This window comes from Megalobrama amblycephala, linkage group LG22 (genome assembly GCF_018812025.1).
Source record: "Megalobrama amblycephala isolate DHTTF-2021 linkage group LG22, ASM1881202v1, whole genome shotgun sequence".
Classification (NCBI taxonomy): domain Eukaryota; kingdom Metazoa; phylum Chordata; class Actinopteri; order Cypriniformes; family Xenocyprididae; genus Megalobrama; species Megalobrama amblycephala.
In genome coordinates, this window is record NC_063065.1 from 15897868 (window position 1) to 15922718 (window position 24851).

At 36.9% G+C, this 24851-nt stretch overlaps 1 protein-coding gene across 4 annotated transcripts in view; it reads right to left on the bottom strand.

The window, feature by feature from the left end:
• The window catches only part of col11a1a (collagen, type XI, alpha 1a), a 91543-nt gene that overhangs the window by 25976 nt on the left and 40716 nt on the right, over positions 1-24851 (bottom strand). For all 4 annotated transcript variants that reach the window (XM_048174622.1, XM_048174621.1, XM_048174619.1 and 1 more), the window contains 23 exons: positions 24032-24085; positions 23903-23947; positions 23681-23734; positions 23552-23596; positions 22437-22490; positions 20743-20787; positions 20292-20345; positions 19335-19379; positions 17981-18034; positions 17849-17893; positions 16986-17039; positions 16781-16888; positions 16563-16616; positions 12564-12617; positions 10954-10998; positions 10799-10852; positions 10673-10717; positions 9126-9179; positions 8970-9023; positions 8451-8504; positions 8235-8342; positions 6128-6217; positions 3391-3444 (listed from right to left, as the gene is read on the bottom strand). In XM_048174622.1, coding sequence (XP_048030579.1) covers positions 3391-3444; positions 6128-6217; positions 8235-8342; positions 8451-8504; positions 8970-9023; positions 9126-9179; positions 10673-10717; positions 10799-10852; positions 10954-10998; positions 12564-12617; positions 16563-16616; positions 16781-16888; positions 16986-17039; positions 17849-17893; positions 17981-18034; positions 19335-19379; positions 20292-20345; positions 20743-20787; positions 22437-22490; positions 23552-23596; positions 23681-23734; positions 23903-23947; positions 24032-24085 — 1323 coding nt within the window. The remainder of the gene's footprint in view (positions 1-3390; positions 3445-6127; positions 6218-8234; positions 8343-8450; positions 8505-8969; positions 9024-9125; positions 9180-10672; positions 10718-10798; positions 10853-10953; positions 10999-12563; positions 12618-16562; positions 16617-16780; positions 16889-16985; positions 17040-17848; positions 17894-17980; positions 18035-19334; positions 19380-20291; positions 20346-20742; positions 20788-22436; positions 22491-23551; positions 23597-23680; positions 23735-23902; positions 23948-24031; positions 24086-24851) is intronic.

Here is a 24851-nt window from a genome sequence, read left to right on the forward strand (position 1 = left end):
TTCTGAATGAGTTTGATAGTGCTCCGTGGCTAAAGCTAACATTACACACTGTTGGAGAGATTTATAAAGAATGAAGATGTGTTTATGAATTATACAGACTGCAAGTGTTTAAAAAATGAAAATAACGTCTTGTCTCCGTGAATACAGTAAAAAAAACGATGGTAACTTTAACCACATTTAACAGTACATTAGCAACCAAACATTTAGAAAGACAATATACAAATATCGCTAAAAATATCATGATATCATGGATCATGTCAGTTATTATTGCTCCATCTGTCATTTTTCGCTAATGTCCTTGCTTGCTTACCTAGTCTGATGATTCAGCTGTGCACATCCAGACGTTCTGCCCTTGTCTAATGCTTGAACATGAGCTGGCATATGCAAATATTGGGGGCGTACACCCCGACTGTTACGTAACAGTCGGTGTTATGTTGAGATTTGCCTGTTCTTCGGAGGTCTTTTAAAAAAATTAGATTTATATAAGGAGGAAACAACGGTGTTTGAGACTCACTGTATGTCATTTCTATGTACTGAACTCTTGTTATTTAACTATGCCAAGATAAATTCAATTTTTAATTCTAGGGCACCTTTAATGTTAATCAAACAACAAAAGAAAAAAAAAATCCACTCCTCTTATATCTTTCATGAAAACATCACTCACTGCTCTTATATCATTCATAGCTTTATTAAGAAGGCAGGTCTACTGTCTTTGACTTTGAAAACCCCTGTACTAAATTAATAAGATCTGGCATACCTCACTCATTAGTCATGTGTAAAGGATTTTCCCAAGTGACCACTTCCTTTCAAGGATGTACTTTTAGTGCAGAAAATCCAAATGAGGAGCTTTAGCTTTTGAATGATTATGCTCTAGCCCCCAAAACTAAACCATTTTGATATTTTTCAGACAGTTTCTTCTGTCAACTGCATAAACAACCCATGAAAGCAAGGTGTTACTAAGGTGTTCTCAGTGTTTTTAACATTGCTATGCTGATGTTAGGGTGTTGCTGTGCAGTTACTAAGGTGTTCTGAGTGTTTTTAACATTGCTATGCTGATGATAGGGTGTTTCTGTGCAGTTACTAAGATGTTCTGAGTGTTCTGAACATTGCTATGCTCGTGTTAGGGTGTTGCTATGCAGTTACTAATGTGTAATGTTGTTATGCTAATGTTAGAGTGTTGCTATGAGGTTGCTAAGGCATTCTGAGTGTTTTGAGCATTGCTATGCTGGTGTTGCTATGCAGTTACCAATGTGTAATGTTGTTATGCTGATGTTAGGGTGTTGCTGTGCAGTTACTAAGGTGTTCTGAGTGTTTTGAACATTGTTATGCTGGTGTTAGGGTGTTGCTATGCAGTTACTAAAGAGTAATGTTGTTATGCTGATGTTAGGGTGTTGCTCTGATTTTGCTAAGGCAACCAGAGTGATTTTAACATTGCTATGCTGGCGTTAGGGTGCTGCTATGCAGTTACTAATGTGTAATGCTGTTATGCTAATGTTAGAGTGTTGCTATGAGGTTGCTAAGGCATTCTGAGTGTTTTGAACATTGCTATGCTGGTGTTGCTATGCAGTTACCAATGTGTAATGTTGTTATGCTGATGTTAGGGTGTTGCTGTGCAGTTACTAAGGTGTTCTGAGTGTTTTGAACATTGCTATGCTGGTGTTAGGGTGTTGCTATGCAGTTACTAAAGAGTAATGTTGTTATGCTGATGTTAGGGTGTTGCTCTGATTTTGCTAAGGCAACCAGAGCGATTTTAACATTGCTATGCTGGTGTTAGGGTGCTGTTATACAGTTACTAAGGTGTTCTGAGTGTTTTGAACAATGCTATGCTGATGTTAGGGTGTTGCTATGCAGTTACTAAGGTGTTCTGAGTGTTTTTAACATTGATATGCTGATGTTAGGGTGTTTCTGTGCAGTTACTAATGTGTAATGTTGTTAAGCTGATGTTAGAGTGCTGCTATGCAGTTGCTAAGGCATTCTGAGTGTTTTTAACATTGCTATGCTGATCTTAGGGTGTTGCTATACAGTTACTAATGTGTAATGTTATGTTGATGTTAATGTGTCGCTATACAGTTACTAAGGTGTTCCGAGTGTTTTGAACATCACTATGCTAATGTTACAGTGTCAGGATGTTGCTATGCAGTTGCTAAGGCATTCTGAGTATTTAACATTGCTATTCCGATGTTAGCATGTTGCAATGTGATTTCTCTGTGAATTTCTGTGATTTTAACATGTTACCATGTGGTTGGTAAGGTGTTCTAAGTGTTCTTAATGGAAGTCTATGGGATTTAGCACCCATTTAAAATCTTAAGTCCCACACCTTTCCCCAACTAACCGATACATTTGTTGTATCATATCATGTTCGTGGTACAAACCATATGTGGGACAATTTATACACCAAAGTGCACCAGTGATCTTTTCCTTTGCAAGCACTGCAAAATAAATCAGCGCACAGGGTCAGTACAGAGGGTCTTCAGCAAACGTGAATTTATTTCACTGAAATGGCCTAAACAACCCTGAGGATACATATGTGGTCCTGTGCAACGCTTTGTGGCTAACGAGTGCAATAAGCTACTGTGTGGTGAGGACAAATCAAACGATCAGAACAACACAGAGACAGCTCTGAGGGGAGCTGTTCAACGACCGTAAAACTTTCTGTTGGGCGCCAAATCTACACTTACTAGTGGGCGAACATGCCCTTAGACTCTTTATCTCTCTTTCTAAATGTAGTTTAATTTGTAGACCCCTGCATCTTCATACAAATGCAAATGTATCCTTTATCAGACTGACACAGTTGAATTTAAAACTTCTCAATGACTTTTCATCCATCCATTCTAATCTTGCAGTGCACTGTCAAGGCCTGAAAAAGAGCAATTATAGGGTGACAATACTTATCTATTTTTTCCTTAAGAGAAATTAACCGGTGAAGAAAAGAATGTGATTTTAATTCAAGAAGCTTGAGGACATTCAACATCATGCCTGTCACATAAAATCTAATGAAACAGCTATGGTATAAAATGTCAAGAGGAGGTAATTACAAATTGGTGCTGTGAATTTATCTCAAGACACTGTGGTGGTCACCATCACACCCTCTAGTGTTAACTAGTGCCACTGCATGTTCTTTTAAGAGACAGTGCGGGAGACATCGATCCAACTGCGTCCGATTCGGTATCTCTCATTTAGAGAGAGTATGAATCAGCTGTGCACTCTTCTTTGTTTGTGCGTGTATTCTGTAGCGAAGAACACTTTTTAAATCCTTAATGGTGTTTTTGAGCCTTAGATCTTTCTGACCACTCCCTCAACCCTCTCAGACTACTAAATATTGAATGCCGCTTTTGCGAGAATGAGCTTTTCGCATTGAATGATGGGAAACCATGGAAACAGAGTACTTACAACAGGGCCAGGGGGGCCCTGAGGGCCCTCAGCTCCTTTCAAACCAGGTGGACCCTGCAGAGGGCAAAAGAGAAAGAAAAACAAAATATGGGTGAGTAAATAGGCCTAACAAACAGGTTCATATCAAAGTGTCAGTGTTGGCTATTTTCTCTTGCTCATTATCCAACACATCATCTATTCATGCTCAAAGACAGATATTAACATGTACTGTATGTTTTAGTGCACCATGTCTGAGCAAACAAAGGCTACCTCCAGCTCATGAAATAACACATCTAACACACATTATGACTGACTCAGAAAAGAACTCATAATAGAAATTTCAAACTTTTGAGAATTCACACTGAAAGTGCTTGTGGTTGTTATTTTTCAAACTTTGGTTCTTGCATGTGTCGTGACCAATCACGGTGCACAAAATCCTGTGGACTTTGCCTTCATTTTTGACATTATACCTAGTTCTAAACATCTTTCATGCTAAGTTCGAATCTATTAAAGTATGAAAGAGATTTGAGAATTATGGCTTAAGTTTCGGATTGTTATAACACAAAGCTATCATATGGCTTCAAAACTTAGTGCACAAGTCATATTGAGTTTTGTCCTTTTTGGAGCTTGGTCACTGTATGCTTTTGTTTAGAAAGGAGTAGCATAAATGGTGAGACTTTATTTCGATGGTCCATTTTAGACATTCCAACAACTATAAGTAACTTTGAACTACATGTCAATAAACTCACATTAAAGTATTAGTAGACTGTCTGCTTAATCTGCTAACACTTTATTTTGATGCTCCGCCAACTGGCATTCTAATGACTATAAGTATCTTTGCAACTACATGTCAACTTATTACTAACCCAAACCCTAACCTAACAGTCTACTAATACTCTAATGAGAGTTAGTTGACATGCAGTTGCAAAGTTACTTATAGTTAGTAAAATGTCTAAAGTGGACCATCAAAATAAAGAATAACATTTAGAAAATTTCTTCTTATATATTAAATAAAACAAAGAAAGTCATTTGGAACGGTATGAAGGTAAATTATTTTTAAGATAAACTTTCTATCTAGATTAATTATTATTTTCAGCACAGGATCAAAATTATTCTATTTCTGTGATTTTTGTGCTCATAGACTTAACTGCTTCAAGTATTACCTGGAACAATGTGGGAGATACAAAATCCTGAGACTCTAATGAATTCTTATGAACTTCTATTCTGCAATTCCATAAATAAATCCAGAGATATGGTGGTCTCATGAAGCTCTCAACAGAATTGTGAGCTTTTTATTAAAAGGAATTGCTAACCTAAAAATGAAAATACTTACCCCCATGTTGCTACAAACCCATATTTTCAAAGAATCTTTACATAGATTTGCTATCAAGCCCCAAAAATTACACAAACACACCATGAAAGCACCATAAACATATTCCATATGACATGTGTCCATACGTATGCTTTATTCCAAGTCTTCTAAAGTTTTACCAATGACCTTTGATGTTACTGACATCCAACCTGTACAATGGACACCATATTTGGTTCAAGAGTCAGAAGTACGTATGATGATATAAATTTCAGTTTGTTCCTCACAGAAGCTAACATGTGATTTCAGGAGACAAGTCATATGGAGCACTTTTATGGCATTTTTGGAGCATTTGTAGTTATAAAATTGTGTGTTCCATAGAAAAACTAACAACATTCAGGTTTGGTATGACATTAACGTGAGTAAATGATTACAGAATTTTTATTTTTGAGTTAATTACTTCTAAAAATGAGCGAAAGTTGATGAGAAAGCATACACATACCCATGCCATGACAGACTGTTGAGTTCTACTGCTTCTAAACCAATCTTTGCACTTGCACAAACTACAGCACAAACTGACAGTGGGTTTGGTCTCTTCTGACTGTGGGTTTCATTAATCTCTGTTTGAGAGAGAAATCCACAGAACTCGTCTGCCTGCTGGTGCTGCCTCCACACGATTGATATTTACTGGGCTCTTTTTCTCTCACAGGACAGTTGTCAACTGGGGCACAGTAAAAATCAAAGAGCTGACAAGAGCTTGCGTGTGTGTGTGTGTGTGTTGGGAAATTTGTGACTCTATGCATGAACCTTTAGTTCCATAAACTACACTTATATACTAATATAAAATGAATTTAAAATACCCTGTAGATGTGTATGTTTCATGAATGTCCTTGTAGGTGCGTCTGTGTGTGTGTCAGGGTTCATGGAGGTGCTGTCATGGTTTGTGTGCTTATGTGTGTGAGGGCTTGAGATTGCCTCTCTAAAGGGCAGACACACACGGTGGCCTCAGTAATGACTGTTGCTGTCCTAAGAGAGAAAAAAATCGCCCCAGTAGAAAATAATCAGGCAGTGCATGGAGAGCCAGCCTCTGCCACTGACCTTGAGATCAGACATCAACAATGAACAAACAACCTCGTCTCCAAAAATCTAATTGGCAACATTTCCAATTAAATCATTCTCTGGGAAGATAATACATATAAAAGACAACAACCCAGCCGCTTCAAAAGGTGGTAAAGGGATAAACGTGAACCGCAGCCAAATTAGCATAATGTACCTCCGCATTAAACAATGCAAAGTTAGCTTTTTTTAGAGGTTATACGCCCTATTAAAGTCTGGGGGAGTGTATTGAAGTCCAATTGTGTGGCTGTAATGAGCCAAGCCTGCTGTCTAACTCTCTGTCTACCTCTAAGATTAGGAGGATTTATTGCAGTGATTTATTCACGATCTTACCGTCACTCCGGGAAGACCTCTTTCTCCGGGGAACCCTCTCAGTCCCGGAGGACCGTCTTTTCCTGGACTGCCCTGAGGACCTGGATCTCCCTGCAGACAGACAGTTGGCAATTGAATTTTTTATTGAACTTCAAATATAATGAACAGAAAATTTATACCAAATGAATTTTCAGCTGATGCTAATGAGCTTTGAACTGATGAAATGGTTCTGAATTATTACTAGCTTCAAATCCACCGTCGCTAGCACTGGAAGGTCGATTCAATTAATATTTCTGACTTCACAGCATGATTAAAACTGTACATTTTGTATAATGAAACACAGGAATGGTGAAAAAGTTTTTATATTACATTTTTTGGAGGAAAAAGGCTGGAATCGAAAAGAGTATTTAAACATCAGAAAACACATTTGAACTTTAAAAATTAATGAAGAGAACATTTAAACACATATAAGTTGATGTGTCCAACCTATGCTAATAAAATTTCAAATGAAAGATAAAATTTCGTACACTACTATTCAAAGTTTGGTGATGGTAAGTTTTTTCAAAGTTTTTTCTTTTGCTCACTAGGCTGCACTTATTTGATCAAAAATACAGTAAAAACAGTAATATTGTGAAATACTAATACAATTGAATCTTTTTTTAATATAAATTTTAAAATGTAATTTATTTGTGTAATGCTGAAGCTGAATTTTCAGCATCATTACTGCAGTCTTCAGAGTCACATGATCCTTCAGAAATCATTCTAATATGACGATTGGGTCTTAATATTATCAATTTTGAAAAGAGTTTAGCTGCTAAATATTTTTTTGTGACATTTTTGATTCTTTGGATTCTTTGATGAAAGGAAAGTTTAAAAGAACAGCATTTATTTGAAATAGAAATCCTTTGTAACATAAATGTCTTCACTGTCAGTGTTGATTAATTTAGGTAACACTTTTTTTAAGGTGATGTACTGTAATTACACTGTAGTTACACATTACTACATGTACTTATATAGTAATAACAGTATTATGCATAATTACAAGTAATTAACACCTAAACCAAACCCTAACCATAACTCTATAGTAGTTAATTAATATTACTCAGTACTTATTTGAGTAAGTACAATGTAACTATGTCACTTTAAAATGAAGTGTAACCAAATGTGTCATTGCTGAAAAAAAAAAAAAAAAAAGTACAGACCCTAAACTATTGTACAGTAGTGGTTGCTCCAAATAAACTTCTGCTCAGAAAGCCTTAGCGCTGGTAAGTTGACACAATTAATATTTCAGCACAATTAATGCAAGCCTGCCTAAAAAAGTATTAACAATACTAAATGTGTCTTGAGGGGCCAACAAGTGCAGTAAACTGCAATCAGACTTGCCTGCCTGAAGGGTTCAAGAGTGAATTTTGAGATTTAAAATTGCTAGAAAGCTTAACACAGTTTTAGCCCTTTGAAAGACCACCTCCACTTGACCTCAGTGTCTTTTCATTTTGAATGGACCACTGAAAGTGTCATATGTCTAATAAGAAGAGGAAACAAAAGAGCAAAATCAGGAAAATGTCTGCAGAAAGACCGTGAGTCTGACCGTTCAGACTGCAGCAGCGTACTCTGCCTCCGGGGTGTTCACTCACGTCTGACAGTCTGTCTAAAGTGGGCCGATCAAGCTGATTAAAGTGTCTCCGTTCAGGAGTGACAGAAATTGAAACCGAGACAAGAAGGTTGGACACTCAGAGAAATTCAGTTCAGGTTTTAAAAGCCATGTCTACTAACAATTTAGACTCTATTTAGAAAGGGAATTCAACAATTCTCCACAGTACTGATGTTACAGCACTGGAAAACTTGGATGCACTTGGACAGATCGAGTTTTTGGTCAACAAATTGATGTTCACTGGCTCTTTTTTGTCAAGGAAATAATCAATGTGGGTCATAATCAATAGTTCAGTTTGATCTTACTTGGCACTTTGCTTTTGTTAATACATTATGTAGTTTTCCAATAAGAAGGGGTTGAATTTTAGCTGAGCTATTGATATTCCAAAACAATCAGTTATTTTCTGATTGTCTTTGCTGTCCATATATTCTGTATGCCAGTTTGGCTAAAAGTCATGTAAACATGAAAGTCATTCACCTTTGCACCTTCTTTTCCACCAGCACCTGGGAGACCTTGCTCTCCGGGAGGACCAGGGGGTCCAGGATGTCCTCTCTCACCAATAGGGCCGGTTTCTCCTGTTGGACCCTTTCAGGCCATTACAGATATATTTGGGTGATATTGAAAGGCAAGGTCTTTCAGCTTATCTCAAATGAAAAATACAGTAATAAATACTGTGAAAACATAAATGCCAACCTGTGGTCCAACAACGCCTCCAGGTCCTGGCGGGCCAGTTTTGCCTTGGAAACCCTAGGGGAGAAAATAATTAATTAATCAATAAATCAGTCAGTCAGTCAGTCAGTGATTCATTCATTCAATCAATCAATCAATCTATCAATTAGTCAGTCTGTCTATCTATGGATCATCTAGTACAACTATAATTTATAGACAGAATTTCCTGGGCAAAAAAAGTAGTTGCAGTACTTCACACTAAGTTTATTGCTCTTAAATGTGACAAACAAACATATCCCACTGCGGCACATCATTATTAATATAGCCTCTGCCTGGATCAGACAGGACCTCCATAACTCCTTCAGGTTTACACATAACTCAGAGAAAGAAGGCTCATTCAGTTCCTGGTTGGTTCTTTCAACATGCTTAGTCTCTCTTTTCAGATTCTCGAGCACCTGATCAGTGATGTCTGCTATAGGTTATCATTTAGATACAGCTATTTGGGCAGCACATCTATAAACGTGAGTTTTCGGAAACACTTACAGTTTCTCCCCGCTGACCAGGGTGACCGGGCAGCCCATCCTTTCCAGGTGGTCCCTAAAACACAAAAAGTGATGGTAAATATTGTAAATGACACTTTTAAATTCTTATAGCATCTAAAATGGCATGGATAATACTGTACCACGAACAGGTACTTACAGGGGGGCCCTTTGGTCCTGGGAAACCAACGGGACCCTGGGGCCCTTGAGGTCCCTGGAACAGACAGGAAAATAAGTATACTTGGTGAGAAATCTACTCTTTTACTTGGTCTTACTTAAAAAAAATCAGCATCTGATTATGTATCAGAATATATAAAGAAGGTTAAAGAATATATAAAGAAAGCCTTTGAAATTTGGAGGCCCAATTCAAAGAAACAGTCAGAGATCCCCACCCCCCACAGGAAAAAAAGACAGACAAATCATTGCATGCAATGTGACTACAATTACTTTACCTCTGTTATATTTACAATGTTATCTCATATCTCCCTTCTAATAGTCTATTTTTAAACACATTCTATCTCTTTAACCAGAACTATTGTTACAATCATGACCGAAAACAAAAATAGCAATCTTCGTCCCTCAGCTAAAATGAAATGATATTAAAACCGCCAGTAGGTGCCGGCAAAGAGTCTTAAAGAGTTAGTCATTGAATCATTCAGTCAAACGATTCGTTTAAAATGACTGATTCATTCAGGGACAAAGCAGAAGTGACTGAGTGAGTCATCAAGTCATCATTAGAACGATTTGTTCAAAAACGCGGATTCATTCAGTAACAAAACTGAAAATGTGTTGCTCTGAGACACGCAACGGCTCTACTGTTCGGAACTATTTTCATTGGCAAAATAGAGGAAAAACATACAATATTGACACTATTGTGTTTAAAATGTAAATCACCTAATTTATTGAATTGTTGTATAAATCAACATCACATTTGCAAACGTGCTGATATTTGGGAAAACAGCATTTTTGCTTGTGTGATATTGCTTATCAATATTAAAAAGGAAAACTTATATGGAGACTTTTTTGCACCACACCTTGGTTTCTGGAAGCATTTTTATAGATTTGGTTGCATTTGGAGACCCCTTCTGTTGCGAGGCCCGTTTCAAGAGAAACGGGTGAAACAGCAAAGGCCGCTACTGGTTATTAGAATCTGAAACGTGTGCTAGATGTGAATGTTTATCTGTCTTATAATCTCAGTTAAGGCGGAAAAAAGGAAGAAACATTTATAAATACTCACACTGACAAAACATCAATAAAATATTACAAGCTGAAACTATGTTGAAAGTGCAATGTAGGTACAGTCTACAGGCTTTTGACATGCTTTAAACAAATCCTCCAGATTCAGACAGACAAACGGAATAAATAAAGAGGAAAACACTGAAAAATAGAGGAAGAAACGAAAACAGGATTTCATAGCAGAGATAAACAGTGCAACATCAGATTTCAAGTGATGTGAGCCTTGGACAACAGCCTTCCAGTGGTCTAATGCTCAAGAGCTCTTCATAAATCTATAATAGCTTCCAGACGAAAACACAGGTCTGGTGGTAAGTCCTCTTATCTGGAGTACACCCACATGCTGAGCTAATCCTCACTGCGCTTTCTGCAAAAGCACCCTCTCGGAGCGCTTCAAGCCGTACACCATCTCACTGTAGATATAAAGATGGGATAAAATGTTTTCTGCTGCAATGCATTCTTGGTGGCACTTACTCTCTCTCCGGGTGGGCCAGGTGGACCGTCGTTGCCCGCTGTGCCCTGTGGGAAAATGAGAGAGGAAAGCATAAGGGCTATGCAATGGAAGTGACTGACACAAACACAGTCTGAAGGAAGTAGTACCTTAGGGCCTGGTTTTCCTGTTGGGCCTCTGGCACCGCGTGCGCCACGGGGGCCCTAAAAGTGCATAATTGAATTCAGCATAAATGCTTATTATTGTAATGCAAATTTAAGTGTAATTGGAAGGTGATTGGGGGAAGTGCTGAAGCAGTACATACCGTCGGACCTCTTTGCCCTCTTGGACCGGGTTTCCCTGCCACCCCCTTTGAAAAGAAAGAAAAATGAGTGTGGTAAAAAATTGAGGGTGAATTCAATAGCTACACAAAGCAAATCCAATCGCTGCAGCTGTTGCCGTTATTTTTGCCAAGATGAGATGGCAGTGTGTACAGGGGAAAACAAGCATTGGATACCTTCCACTAGGATTTCTGGGAGCCATGGCAATATTTGTTTCAGATGAGGTGTAGTAAAGCACACAAACATACACACACACACTGGCATTTTGCTCCCTGCACATGATCTAAACACTCGGAAAAATAGCAGCTAACTTGACATTTAGTTATGAATAATCATAAATGCTTAGGGCACAGTTGCTTTCATTGAGAGGTTTCCCATGAACAATACTGGACAAATCCAAGGTTTATTTCCAAGTGAGAGCAATTCCCATTACATAAATAGGGGGGACTCTCTCGAGGGAAATACTTGATTAGTTTTCCTTGGTAGTAGTCAGCACCATTACCCTTTCCATGCCATATATGGGCTTCCAGAGCATGATGTACAGTACGCAGAGTCAGTGTTTTTTCTGGATATGCAATTTCAGTCAGTATGTGTTGAAAATTGTTTCATAGTTTCCATCTATTGGGAGAAATGACTGAATTTCTGGAATTACTTAACTAGTATCAGGCAATGGCGTTGTATTGGTACAGGTACATCGCTCTTGTTAGTGCATCAGGTTTACATTAAGTACGTAATGTATCTTTACCATACTGCTTAAGAAATAGTCACAAACATATACAGTATACACATATTCATTGCTTTGATAAAGAAAATGCAACTAAAATGCAAATGTAAGTGGAATTTTACACAGTAAACCACAGGCTCTCTTTAGCACAACAGTGCTACTGACGTAGCTCAATGCTAACACGTGATAAAATGCTGATAACTCTCTAAATAAGGTAATTTCCATGTTGAAAGTGATAGCTAATAAAACAAAATAAAATGTCGTTTAAAAACATCATTTGCATAGGGGATAAGCTAAGCTAGCAGGCTAATCAGCCTGTAGTAATGCTAACCTGGTACACTAAGCGGTAGCTTGAAAAAAGGAAAGATAACTAAAAAAGCAACGTTTAATTTCATCTACAGCTTTAGTTATATACTATTATAAGCAAAATATAATTTAAAAGAAATTAATGGTCATAATAATATAGTTTAGACAACATACCTGTACGTCATGTGATTTTGTAAGATTGCTAACATTGATTTTACTGCTTACCATGTAAAATGGCCTTAAAGGTTGATTTAGGCTAAGTATGAAGGTCAATGCAAAGGTAAATGTAAACATGAACAGAAAAAGTAAGTATACATGTAAAAGTAAATGTAAAGGAGAAAAAGAAATGACCTTTGACTTCATGTATTCAGGCACTTTTGCACACTTTCTGAAAGTGAATAGATGCATGAGCATCTTTTGTTGTCACATATTGATTTGTGTCCATGTTTTGTACAAAGTCATCATACAAATCCTTTCATAAAAGGAATCAATCTGCCTTTTTCATGTGTTTGTTATAATGCAGTGTGCACTTCACACAAAGCAAGTTGGAAGAATCCATCTCACCCTGCCTCCTTTCTCTCCATTGGCTCCTGGGAATCCGGGGAAACCAGTCGAACCCTGCAAATCAAAGAAAAAGACTTAAGGGAGGAAGGGAAGGCAGCAGGACCTGCATATTAATGAGGGATGAACTCCAAGAGTCCCAACTCTCCTACTGATTCCGACAGTTAAATGCCATTACAATCTGTTAGCATTAGCATCTTTGGTTTCGCTACTTCTACTGTAGAGTTTTAAATAGCTGTGAGACTGCTTTGTCCCCACTGTTGGCAAGCTTTTTTCTCAGAATAATAATTGCAGCGAATGGTAGACTTGAATGCGTATGATGTATCCCAAGATAAACAAGGCTGATCTCGATTATCAGTTTCCTTGTTTTGTTTGCACAAGACTAAACGCAGGAGAGCTTTGGGAAGGGATCACTTGTCAGAGTGGAAATACAACAGGGTCCACCAAGGATGGAGGACGATATAATCAACCAAAACAACATATGCTGGACAAAAACAAATGGCCATTCATTCAGATAAACAACCAGAGTTAAGAATAAGAGTCACTACTGATGAGTCTTAATCGCTCTCATTCTCACTTCCTGTCTGTTTCTTTCTCTCATTCTCAATGCAGTAAATTAAAAACAGCTTACCCACGTTCCTCAATCCTAGCAGCGGTATAAGCATTCAAGAAAGAAAATCAATACACTGTTTTACACATTCATTTTAAGGCCAGGCCTCAGAGTCATGCCCTGCAGAAATCAGGTTTGATTTACCAAAGAAGATACTATGAAACTGTAAAGGTGAGACACTGACGAATAAGCAATGACACTCTATAAAAAATGCCACAACTCAGAAGCCAGTAACCACTCAGACAGTGATGGGCTGGTCTTCAAAAGTGCACTTTATGATAATTTGAGAGTTGGCAGGCTGTTTGAATCCATTCCAGAGATGATGGCATGTCAAAGTGCTTGTAATCACATCACTTGTCTGTCGTTCGTTAATGCTGCTAAATAGACGCAGATTTACGAGACTGTAAATCTACTACTGTAGTCAGCACCTCTGCTAGGACTGGGCTTTACTCCATATTATTCCAGTCAATTCAAAATAAGCTTGAGGTGAAATATGTCATTTGTTCTCCACTATTGGCACCAAAAGGAAAAATAGTGAATGAAGTTTCCGAAACACTGCCATTATTCGGAGAGAAACAAAACCCCGTGCCACTGGTTGAGCCTGTCATCATTTACTCGCCCTCATGTCCTTCCAAACCCGTAAGACTTTCATTCATCTTCGAAACACAATTTGAAACATTCATCAATGCACACATCAGATATGGTAAATGGAAGATCAAGCATGCTTGCTTGATATGCGAGAACCAATGAGGTTCATTCTCATGTGTTATGCAGCACATTTTAGTTTCTGCAAGAACCAATGAGGTTTCTCGCGTGTCAAGCAAGTACGGTTGAGCTAGTTTATGTTTGCTGATGAATGTTTATATGTGAATAAAAGCCTAAATTCAATCAGAGAAAATATGGACTAAACCTGGGAAACCTTGGGGCATCATTATAAATGCGCCGATTCAGCGCGTGTCCCCTTTAAATCCTCGCGCTCCCCGCCCCCGAGCTCATGACTCTATAGACCCTTTTACAGCCCACGTGATCAAATAGTCGCGCATGCATTTTGGCAACGGAAATGGTGTTGTTCCCCAGTGGTTCTAACGTGTTAGATATGATTTATATGCTCGTAATTTCTCTCGGGTGTACAAGCTCGGTTTCTCAACTAAATACGTATATATATCTGGCCACTGTATAGTTGGCCATCTGCTAACATCTTCTATCCACTCCACTATAGTACACGGATCTGGTAGCCGGATACCATTTGTTAAAGTCAACTTTTAAAAATAACTTTCTCTGTCTGTGTTGCTTAATTCGCTTGCGTAGCTTGACACGCTGCTGATTCTCGCCATAGTTTCGTTGCCAAAATGCGTGCGCATGCGTTGCTACGTCATCATTGTGTACAAACAGTAAAAGGGTCTATAATACATTGCATTAAGAAAGTTCACACAGCTAATATAACCCTTAAAATGGATCTTTACAAAATGTTCGTCATGCATACTGCATGCATGCATCAGATCATGTAAGTATAGTATTTATTTGGATGTTTACATTTGATTCTGAATGAGTTTGATAGTGCTCCGTAACATACATTACACACTGTTGGAGAGATTTATAAAGAATGAAGTTGTGTTTATGAATTATACAGACTGCAAGTGTTTAAAAATGAAAATAACGACGGCTCTTGTCTCTGTGAATACAGTAAGAAACAATGGTAACTTTAACCACATTTAACAGTACATTAGCAACATGCATTTAGAAAGACAATTTACAAATATCACAAAAAATATCATGATATCATTGATCATGTCAGTTATTATTGCCCCATCTGCCATTTTTCGTTATTGTCCTTGCTTGCTTACCTAGTCTGATGATTCAGCTGTGCACATCCAGACGTTAATACTGAGTGCCCTTGTGTAATGCCTTGAACATGGGCTGGCATATGCAAATATTGGGGTCATACATATTAATGATCCCGACTGTTGTGTAACAGTCGGTGTTATGTTAAGATTCGCCTGTTCTTCGGGGGTCTTATAAACAAATGAGATTTACATAAGAAGGAGGAAACAATGGTGTTTGAAACTCACTGTATGTCATTTTCATGTACTGGAACTCTTGTTATTCAACTATGCCAAGGTAAATTCAATTTTCAATTCTATGGCACCTTTAAAAATCTTAATTTGTGTTTTAAAGATAAACTAAAGTCTTCCGGGTTTGGAACAACATGAGGGCGAGTAATTAAAGGATTAGTTCACTTCAGAATTAAAATTTCCTGATAATTTACTCACCCCCATGTCAGTCAAGTTGTTTATGTCTTTCTTTCTTCAATCGAAAAGAAATTAAGGTTTTTGAGGAAAACATATAGTGGACTTCAACGGCTACCAATGGGTGGAAGGTCCAAATTGCAGTTTCAATGCAGCTTCAAAGGGCTCTACACGATCCCAGCTGAGAAATAAGAGTCTTATCTAGTGAAACGATCGTCATTTTCTAAAAAAATTCAAAATTATATACCTTTTACCCACAAATGATTACGTAATGCATGGCACATCGCAGAGCTAGTGCAAGACAAGCTGCTAAAGTCCACTATATGGAGAAAAATCCTGGAATGTTTTCCTTAAAAACCTTAATTTCTTTTCGACTGAAGAAAGAAAGACATAGACATCTTAGATGACATGGGGGTGAGTAAATTATCAGGAAATTTTAATTCTGAAGTGAACTAATCCTTTTTTTTTTGGGTGAACTAACCCTTTTATGTTTAACTCCATTAAATTAAAAATATTATGAAAGTACACGATTTCAGATGCAGCAACAGTGTGTGCAAAAATCTTCCAATGGTGTAGGACCATATTTTAAAAATGTAATATTCTCAAAAAACAAGTCATTATCTTATGCAGTTTTGCTACTTGCTACTGGATTTTTAGATATTTTGAAAAAAAAAAAAAAAAAAAAAAACTGCTTGTAAATTATAAATGACCATGCAACGCAATTCACAATATTGTGAACTGAAAACGCAAAGTCTTTCCAATTCCAACTAGCTGCCTGAAATGACGTCAAAGTTATAGAAGGTTTCCAGACCTCCAAGACCATTTAAGGTCTAATTTGGGGCTGGCCTGAACCAGATTGGGTACTGCTGTTACAGCTGATGCTGTTGTTGATGAAAGGCGCTGAGGTCTGACACATGCATCTGTGCTCAGAGTTCTCCTCACTGCCTGCGTGACCAGCATCCCCAACAGCGCAGGGAACAATCCTGGCATGAGCTCCTCATTTTAAAAGAGCCTTACTCGGTGCAGCATGCATAATGCATTCTCAGGAGGGCATTAGTTCATGCTAATGAGCCAAGTTGTTGTTTAGCTCATAAGTGAAACAATCGTGATGCAGGTACAGGTGTCATGTTCAATTTAAGTGCATACCTTTGGCCCTTGACGTCCTGGATAGCCAGGCAATCCTGGAACACCAAGTTTACCCTGGAGGAAAACAAGCCAAAGATCATTAGTGCAAAAACAGCTTTGGACAAACAAAAATCTCATTTAATATTAATATTCAAAACACAAACACCGCATCACTTCCTGACTCCCCACGCCTCGCTAATCATTTAATCACGGTAAACCGAAATCAACAAGCAGTGTACCTTTTCTCCAGCTGGTCCCAGGGGTCCAGGTTCGCCGTTGGGGCCCGCACGACCCTTCGGGCCCTCCGGTCCATCCTCACCTCTGGGTCCAGCCAATCCAAGTTCACCCTGAACATACACAGAAAACCACCCAATCAGTGCAGCCCTTTATAGGATAAAATTAGCATGGGCTAGAAGCCAGCAAGGCTGGATGCTGTTTATTTACCCTGTCGCCTTTGAGACCCATGTCTCCCTTGAAACCCGGGAAACCGTCCTCACCCTGAAAAGTTGAATGAGAAGAAAATACATTATGGAAAACAGATAGTGATGAAGCTATAGCTTCTGCATATAAATACAGCAATTAATTCTTTGGAGTTGTACTAGACCTCCATCTGCTGACAATAACGCAGTACTGCAACACTATCAATGACTTTTATTCAGTCTGGAAGGTACAATATTGTCTATATGGAGCTTTTTAGCTGAAATACACTTAAATAAGAGTGTGTTAATGGCTAAAGTATGAGCTAACCGCTAAAAGTATGCTAATTGTTATGATTTATGATTCTGTCACTAAGCATCAGTCTGAATCTTTCTCATTCATGTGCATGATGCAACTTTGTGACTCAACGCAACTAATGCTTTATTTATATGGATACAGACACGTCTAGACACTTCAGTTTTTTTATGATGGCACTACAGTATCAATCCCACCATCAATTGAGTATCATTCTCAAACTTTTGAGACTGCAATCTGATTAGCATTCATTTAAAAATGTGTTGATGGTTTTTAAAAAGGGGAAAGAAGAGTTTTGTGTGGATCTGGACGTACTTAATGGTGATGAAGTGATTTTGTGTCTTGAATAAGTGTTATGACACTATCTCTGCATGATTAAACAGCACTTATGATGTGATGTTTAAGTGGACAGAATGTGTAGTGGCTATCAGACTCTTTTTATGCAGATTTACTGACCAGTATGTGTCATTGCATTGATTCTACAAGTTGTAACATCTAGCTGAGGGTACACCATCACAACAACGCAGACACTTTCTTCCTATCTTTGTTCAGAAAAGATGTAGATTTATGCGTACCTTCTCTCCTTTGCCTCCCTTCAGACCACGAACTCCATCAGCACCCTGTGAGACGGAGAGCGTGTGATCAAGCAAAGCTCACAAACTTATCGCACACCAATAAATCTCTATCAAACACAAAAAATGCTTTACCTTCACACCGCGAGGGCCAGGATAGCCGATGGGGCCCTGGGGACCAGGCTGGCCCTGAAAGTGACAACATTGAAAAATTATGAAATGTGTGTGGCGAGGAACGAAAATCTGTGGCTGAAGTAATCTTGCAAGAAGTTTATAGCACTGATCAAAAACTTTCAAACACAGATTTCTTAATCTTAATACTGCAAAAAATGAGAATGAAATATGACAAAACTAGCATGTTTGTGGCAATTAATATATGTAATTTAGTGTGTATATATACAGTGCACAGCATAAATGAGTACACTCCCTCTGAACAAATACAAAAGATTTATTTTCTTTATGATCACTAATACAATTCATGGAAAGATGGCAAAACTAAAATGTATTAAACATTTACATAATAAAAACTGAGAAATATATATCATTAATAGCCATAAAATAAGTAAATTAGCCCATTTTGTTTTTAATTATGGATTGCAGAAATGAGTACACCCTAGATTTAATTCAACAAATGTATAATATTCTAGCACTTAGTATGCCCTCCATAATTTTGAATATACTGCACTGACATTTCATGACATATTATCACATCTGTCCTGTTTAACTGCTGGATGATGAGCTCCTTAAATGCCCTGATCTTTAATGGGGAGTGTTGCTCAACTCGTCTCTACAGAATCCCCCACAGGCGCTCAATAGTGTTAAGATTGAGTGCAATACATGTCCACAGAAGATTTTTCACCTTGGGAGAAAGCATATCCTCATTGTCATGTTGAAAAATCTTCTGTTTCAAGTTTGTGTATTAAATTACACGGTGGTGTAGGAATTTGTGACAGCATTGATAAAGCACAACTCCCTCACACCTTCAGCACTCATACATCCCTATTAAAGAGCTTTACTACCACTGAACTTTACTGTGGGAACCAGGCACTTCTCACTGTACTCCTCCTCTAGCAACACCATAACATTTTGGATGCTGTTAGATCCAAAATTATTGATTTGGTCTCATGAGACCAGAGTATTGATTTCCAGAATCTATATTTTGTAAATATGGGCTTTGGAAATGGCTAACTGACTTTACTGTGCTTTGGCTACAGTAGGTAGTTCCAGTGAGAACAACAACCGTGCATGTCATTTCTGCAGGCTGCATCTTATTCTGTGAGATAAACAGTCACTCTTCTCATAGCTTTTGGTGGCTCTGAGACACTCTTGGTATTTACGCTTGGTATTTCTCCTGCTCTTTGTCTAGCAAAAAAATCCCTCATCACTAAATGAAAGCTTAAAATGAAGGCCTGATTATTTCAGGGGCCCTGTCACAAGATTGATCAAGACATATTCAGTGTAAATACTCCCTAAAATTGTGTTTGCTTACCAAAGCTCCTTTCTCTCCAGGTGGACCCTCTTTACCTGGATGTCCCTGTAGAATAAAGACAGATATTTAGTATAAAGTGACAGATGAAAGGCATAACCGACTGTTTAGTGTCTGACAATAGCTATAGTTCTCAAGGTTTGCTATAAAGGGCACAAAACACATTTTCTTTGCTATGATGCGAGTAACGCATTACAAGTAACACGAGTTATGTAATCAGATTACTTTTTCAAGTAACAAGTAAAGTAATGCATTACTTGTAAATTTACAACAAAATATCTGAGTTACTACTGAGTACTTTCTTTTCCCATTTATTGACTGACATCTCTCTTATCGCCATGTTGAGAGAAATCGGGAGTAAGTGCAGAGGCGTTATGTGCGCATGATGGTTATTTTAGTTCTAGACTAAATGAGAGCATGCATTTACTCGTGTCACTTGCACAAAACAGATTCAGTATTCCTCAAAATGAAGTGAGAGTGTTGAACTTTCTTCTCCTGTGTCCTATTCTTCTTTAATCCAGAATGGCAGCACAGCTGAAAGGTTTGTTAGAGCTGCGCCCTCTACTGTACAGGCATGAATTTGCATTTCCTTCAGCCTGAGGCTTATTCATTTCACTTATATCACTTAATATAACTTTTTTTGTGTGTTATTAAAAAACAAACAAGCAAGTCCATCCCAGGTGAGAAAAAGTAATGCTAATGCAATGTAACACATTACTTTACATAACAAGTAACAAAGACTACTTTTTTAGAAAGTAACACAATATTGTAACGCATTACTTTTAAAGTAACTATCCCAATACTTCTATACTATCACTAATATAGAGCATGTTAGTATGCAAAATGTGTAAGAAGATAAAGTCTAATTTTTAAAAGTCTAAATCATGATAACGATACCGTGAAATGTATTTCAATCATCACCTATCAGTAGTTTAGTAGACATGAATCACTGATACTTACAGGAGGTCCATCTGCGCCAGGCAATCCAGGCAAACCAGACCTTCCCTGAGGACCCTGTATGAAGAGACAGAGAAAAAGAACTTCGATTGGATTAAGAAGGATTTCTAAGAGCACAGATGCCCTACAGGAAACAACATGCACTGAATCATGAACCAGCTGTCTTATGAAAAAGGAAGTATGCTTGAAAATGAATGCTACAGAAAAAAAATGCATGTTCCAATGATGTTTTGAGACTAAATCACATCTATCCTGCACTGAAGCTCAATTTGACATTTGCATTTATTAATTTATCCAAAGCAAAAGAGCAAAAAATACACATATAAGGGATAAGTAATAAAGAACCAACAGCATTATCTAAAGCTTTATATCACTGTGATATGTTGGTAATCTTTCCTTTTGGTCTCATTCTGTTCTCCTGAGAATTATATTAATGAAACTACGAAAGACTTACTTTTTCTCCAGGCGGTCCGATTGGGCCCTGCGGACCTGGGAGACCCTGTGTAACAGAAAACAGACAGCAAACGTCAAGATTTGTTGCTATGGCAGCAGGGTGGGGGGAGATGGAGCAGTAGGTGTGTGGTAGAGAGGAGTCCTATCTGATGACTTACACCCAATAATGGACTTATTGTATTGTCCCTGTGTGTGTGTTGGCAGGGTCATTGGTGTTTGCACTGTGTGCTTGAAGTGTGTGTGCATACACACGTTATTACTATGTGTGTGTTTACAGTGTCTGATTCTGTGTATTTGTGAATGTAAGAGTGTGTGTGCTGACCAGGAGTTCACTCCAGGGAAATTTGAGCTCACCGGTCTGATTCGACCACTGCAGGTGGGGCGTTATGAATGAGACGCTTTCAGCTGCCCACTTCCTCTGGGCCCAGCAGAGGCTTACAGAAATATTTCAGATAATTTCACCGTGCCCGCTGAGATTTAGTGTGACAAAGCCGTTCAGAAGTAAGATTGAAAAATTATGGTGGGGATGAGAAATGAGAAAAAAAAAAAAAGGGGTTCGATGAATTGGGCTGAATAATAATTCAGAATTCAGCCTGTAATTGAGCAAAATCAAAGCTATAGTATACTGTAAGAAAATTATTTTTCGAAACTGTAAATAAAACAGTAGATTACTACATATTTAGTAAATATTTAGTATTTAGTGCATTTTACAAAATATGATTTTAGTTTTTCTACTTCAAAATTCAGTGTGTTTCCGTTTCTTTTTCTACACCAATTTTTTTAATGTAGAGACTGAGAATGAAATATGAAACTAGCATGTCTGTGGCAATTATTGCAAAATTAATATATATATATATATATATATATATATATATATATATATATAAAGACTTAATGTAATATATGTTATATATTTTTATATATTAAATATATTTATGTAACTATATATATATATATATATATATATATATTAAATTATTGTTACACTTGTTTACTTTAGTGTTGTAATGTAATATATTTTTATATATTTATTTTATTATATTAAATATATTATTTCTGTAACTCTCTCTCTCATATATATATATATATATATATATATATATATATATATATATTTTTTTTTTTTTTTTGTAATTCTAGAGACAATGAAATATGATGAAACTAGCATTTTTGTGGCAATTAATGCAAAATTAATATATGTAATTTTGTGTATATATAAAGACTTCATGTAGTATATATTTTATATATTTATTTTAATTTTTATATATATAATTTATGTAACTATATATATAGTTACATAAATTAATTTTTATTTTTTTAATTATTGTTCCACTTGTTTACTTTAGTGTTTTAACGAAATATATTTTATATATTTATTTTATTATATTAAATATATTATTTATATAACTATATCTATATATTATTGTTCCACTTGTTTACTTAAGTGTTTTTTTTTTTTTTCACTTTTTTCCCAAAATATTAAAAGGACTGAACATAAGATGTAATTTAAAAATTATTAAAAGATTAAGAAATCCCCATGACTTTTTCATGACCTTTAAGATTAATTTCGGTGACATTTCCAGACCAAACTGGATCTTGCATATGAGAAACAATTCTCAAGACTCAAACCTAACAGTAAAACCTGCAAGGTTGTGTGTCTGAAGTGTGTGTGTGTGTGTGTGTGTTTGTACTCACCTGTGTTCCTGGGATTCCCTGCTGTCCAGGCGGGCCGGGCTCTCCCTGGGGTCCCTGTTCAACAGAAAAAGACGGAATACATCAACTGCACCCTGAATATGTCAAATATCCAGCAATGTTCCATATATTTTTGTGTGGGTTGACATATGTGCTTTATTTGTTGATGCGAATATGATGCTAAAACTTTAAAAAGGTGAACAAGATGCTGACAAAATTATGATTATTTTTTAATGTTAAAGGTGGCAGGCTATAATACCAACAACACTTTGCTAACATTCCCATTAAGTTATGAAAACATTATTTCTCTGAATATTCAAAGCTTCCAGTTTTTTAATCATGTTAAAAGCGTTGAGAAAACCATTTTTATCATTTTGCAAATATTATGGGAACATTACTTTTGAATGTTCTCTAAACATTCTGAAACATTTGAAAAACATTAGATGACAGTCCAACTAAAACACTTCAGAAAAAATGAATCATTTCAGGAATTTTGAGCTAACATTTTGAGAACATTATTAAAGACCAGATAACGTTCTATTAACGTTACTGGAAGAATGTTTGCTTATAACTTTAAGAGAACCTTTTCCAGAACGTTAAACGCTCCCTGTTAGCTGGGAGAATGCTAATACTACATTATGATTAAACTATCCTCATATTTGAAAGTTCATTGACCTGAATGTTTAATGTGTATTTAGTTACTGTACAACATTAGCTGCTATCAGAGTAGCTTCTGATAATATCAGTTCATTTCTGAAAAATAGCTCTTGAATATATCTGGGGGGTCATGACTTCGCATTTATCCTTCAGCAAACAGATGAGTCAGTTGTTTTCATTAGTCATAATTCAATTCCAAAAAACAGAACATGTTTCGGATTTGATACGCTAAATGAAGAGTTATTTTGTTACACACGATTTATTCATTCAACGGTGAAGTCAATGTGGCAGTAAGAAATGTGATTTAAACTTCACAGACAGTAGTCTGTTTTTGGTCTATAGATACATCAAGGCCAAAACACGTTCAAAACCCACAGAGATTTACTCAACAAGTATTATCAGCACCTGCTACTCTGATTTTATCTAAAAAATGCCAGGTTTACAAGATATATGTCTCTTACCATGTTTCCTTTGGGACCCTGTGGACCATCAACACCAGCAATGCCCTGCACAAATCAATTGTGAAAGATTAGAAGCGAGTAATCAGCATCAGATCCACAAGATTATAAATTTAAAGTTCAATCACTTACAGGTTGTCCAGGAGGTCCAGGAGGGCCTCTAGGGCCGAGCAGACCTCGTGGCCCCTGAGATAAAAAGAGATGTGAAGGTTATGATTAAAAAGAGCAAGTATTCTCATCTGAATTTTAATAGGAATCATAATAGGCTGTTGGGTGTCTCTGCCCCCTGGTGGCAAACTAGAAATAAAACATTTTTATTCTAAAAAAAAAAAAAAAAAAAAAGGACACACTTACGCTCTCTCCAGCAAGTCCTCTTGGTCCAATCTCTCCATCTTCTCCCTGTAAAGGAGGAAGGAGTGAATATGATTATTCTAATAGCTGAACCAATGAAATGTTCTTCAGGTGATTCGGAAAAGCACTTACTCTTGGTCCGTCCTCTCCAGTAGGTCCAGGGGGACCAGGGGGACCATTCTCTCCCTGTCAGAAAGAGACAGACAGCAAGTGTCAAACTTTATTACATCTAACCTAATATATAATCTTTTCACCTTTGCTTGCAAGTGATCTAGGGAGCCTATAATTATTACCTTTGTTGAGATGGGAACAGGCTGGAAATACCCTACTGTAGGGTTTCCTTAGTAGAAGGCTCTTTCTACTTCTTCTCAGTATCATTATTTATTATATATCCTTTGTACAACAAAGAGCAAAATTGTCAGCTAATGCCAAGTGTCTGTTGGGGATGTACAATAAGGGTACCATATACTTTTTGTTGTTGTTGAAAATAAGCATTTTAACAAGTTTTGGTTTGCTGATGCAGATTTTATGCACCTAAATAATGATGAATTATTGAATTTGATGTACCTTTACTGAATTATTGTCAGTTATTGCAAAGAAATATACAATTTTTTCCTAAAATAAATTTGATTTTGATGTTTGATAAGGGTACTACTTTTTTGTTGTTCAAAATAAGTATTTTAAGAAATTTTTATTTGTTGGTGCTTATTACTGAATCAGATATTATGCACCTAAATAATGATGAATTATTGATTTATGTAGCTTTTATGTTTTTATTGTAATTTGTTTGCCAGTTATTACAAAGAAATACAAAATGTTGCTAATATAAATTTTGCGAAATATAAAAATGCTAATCAATAGCATTATGATAATAATCTGCAAAATACTTTGATAAAAAGAAGCCATTTGAAAGTTTGAAAGCAAGTTAGAAAAATTATTGTGGGGATGGATG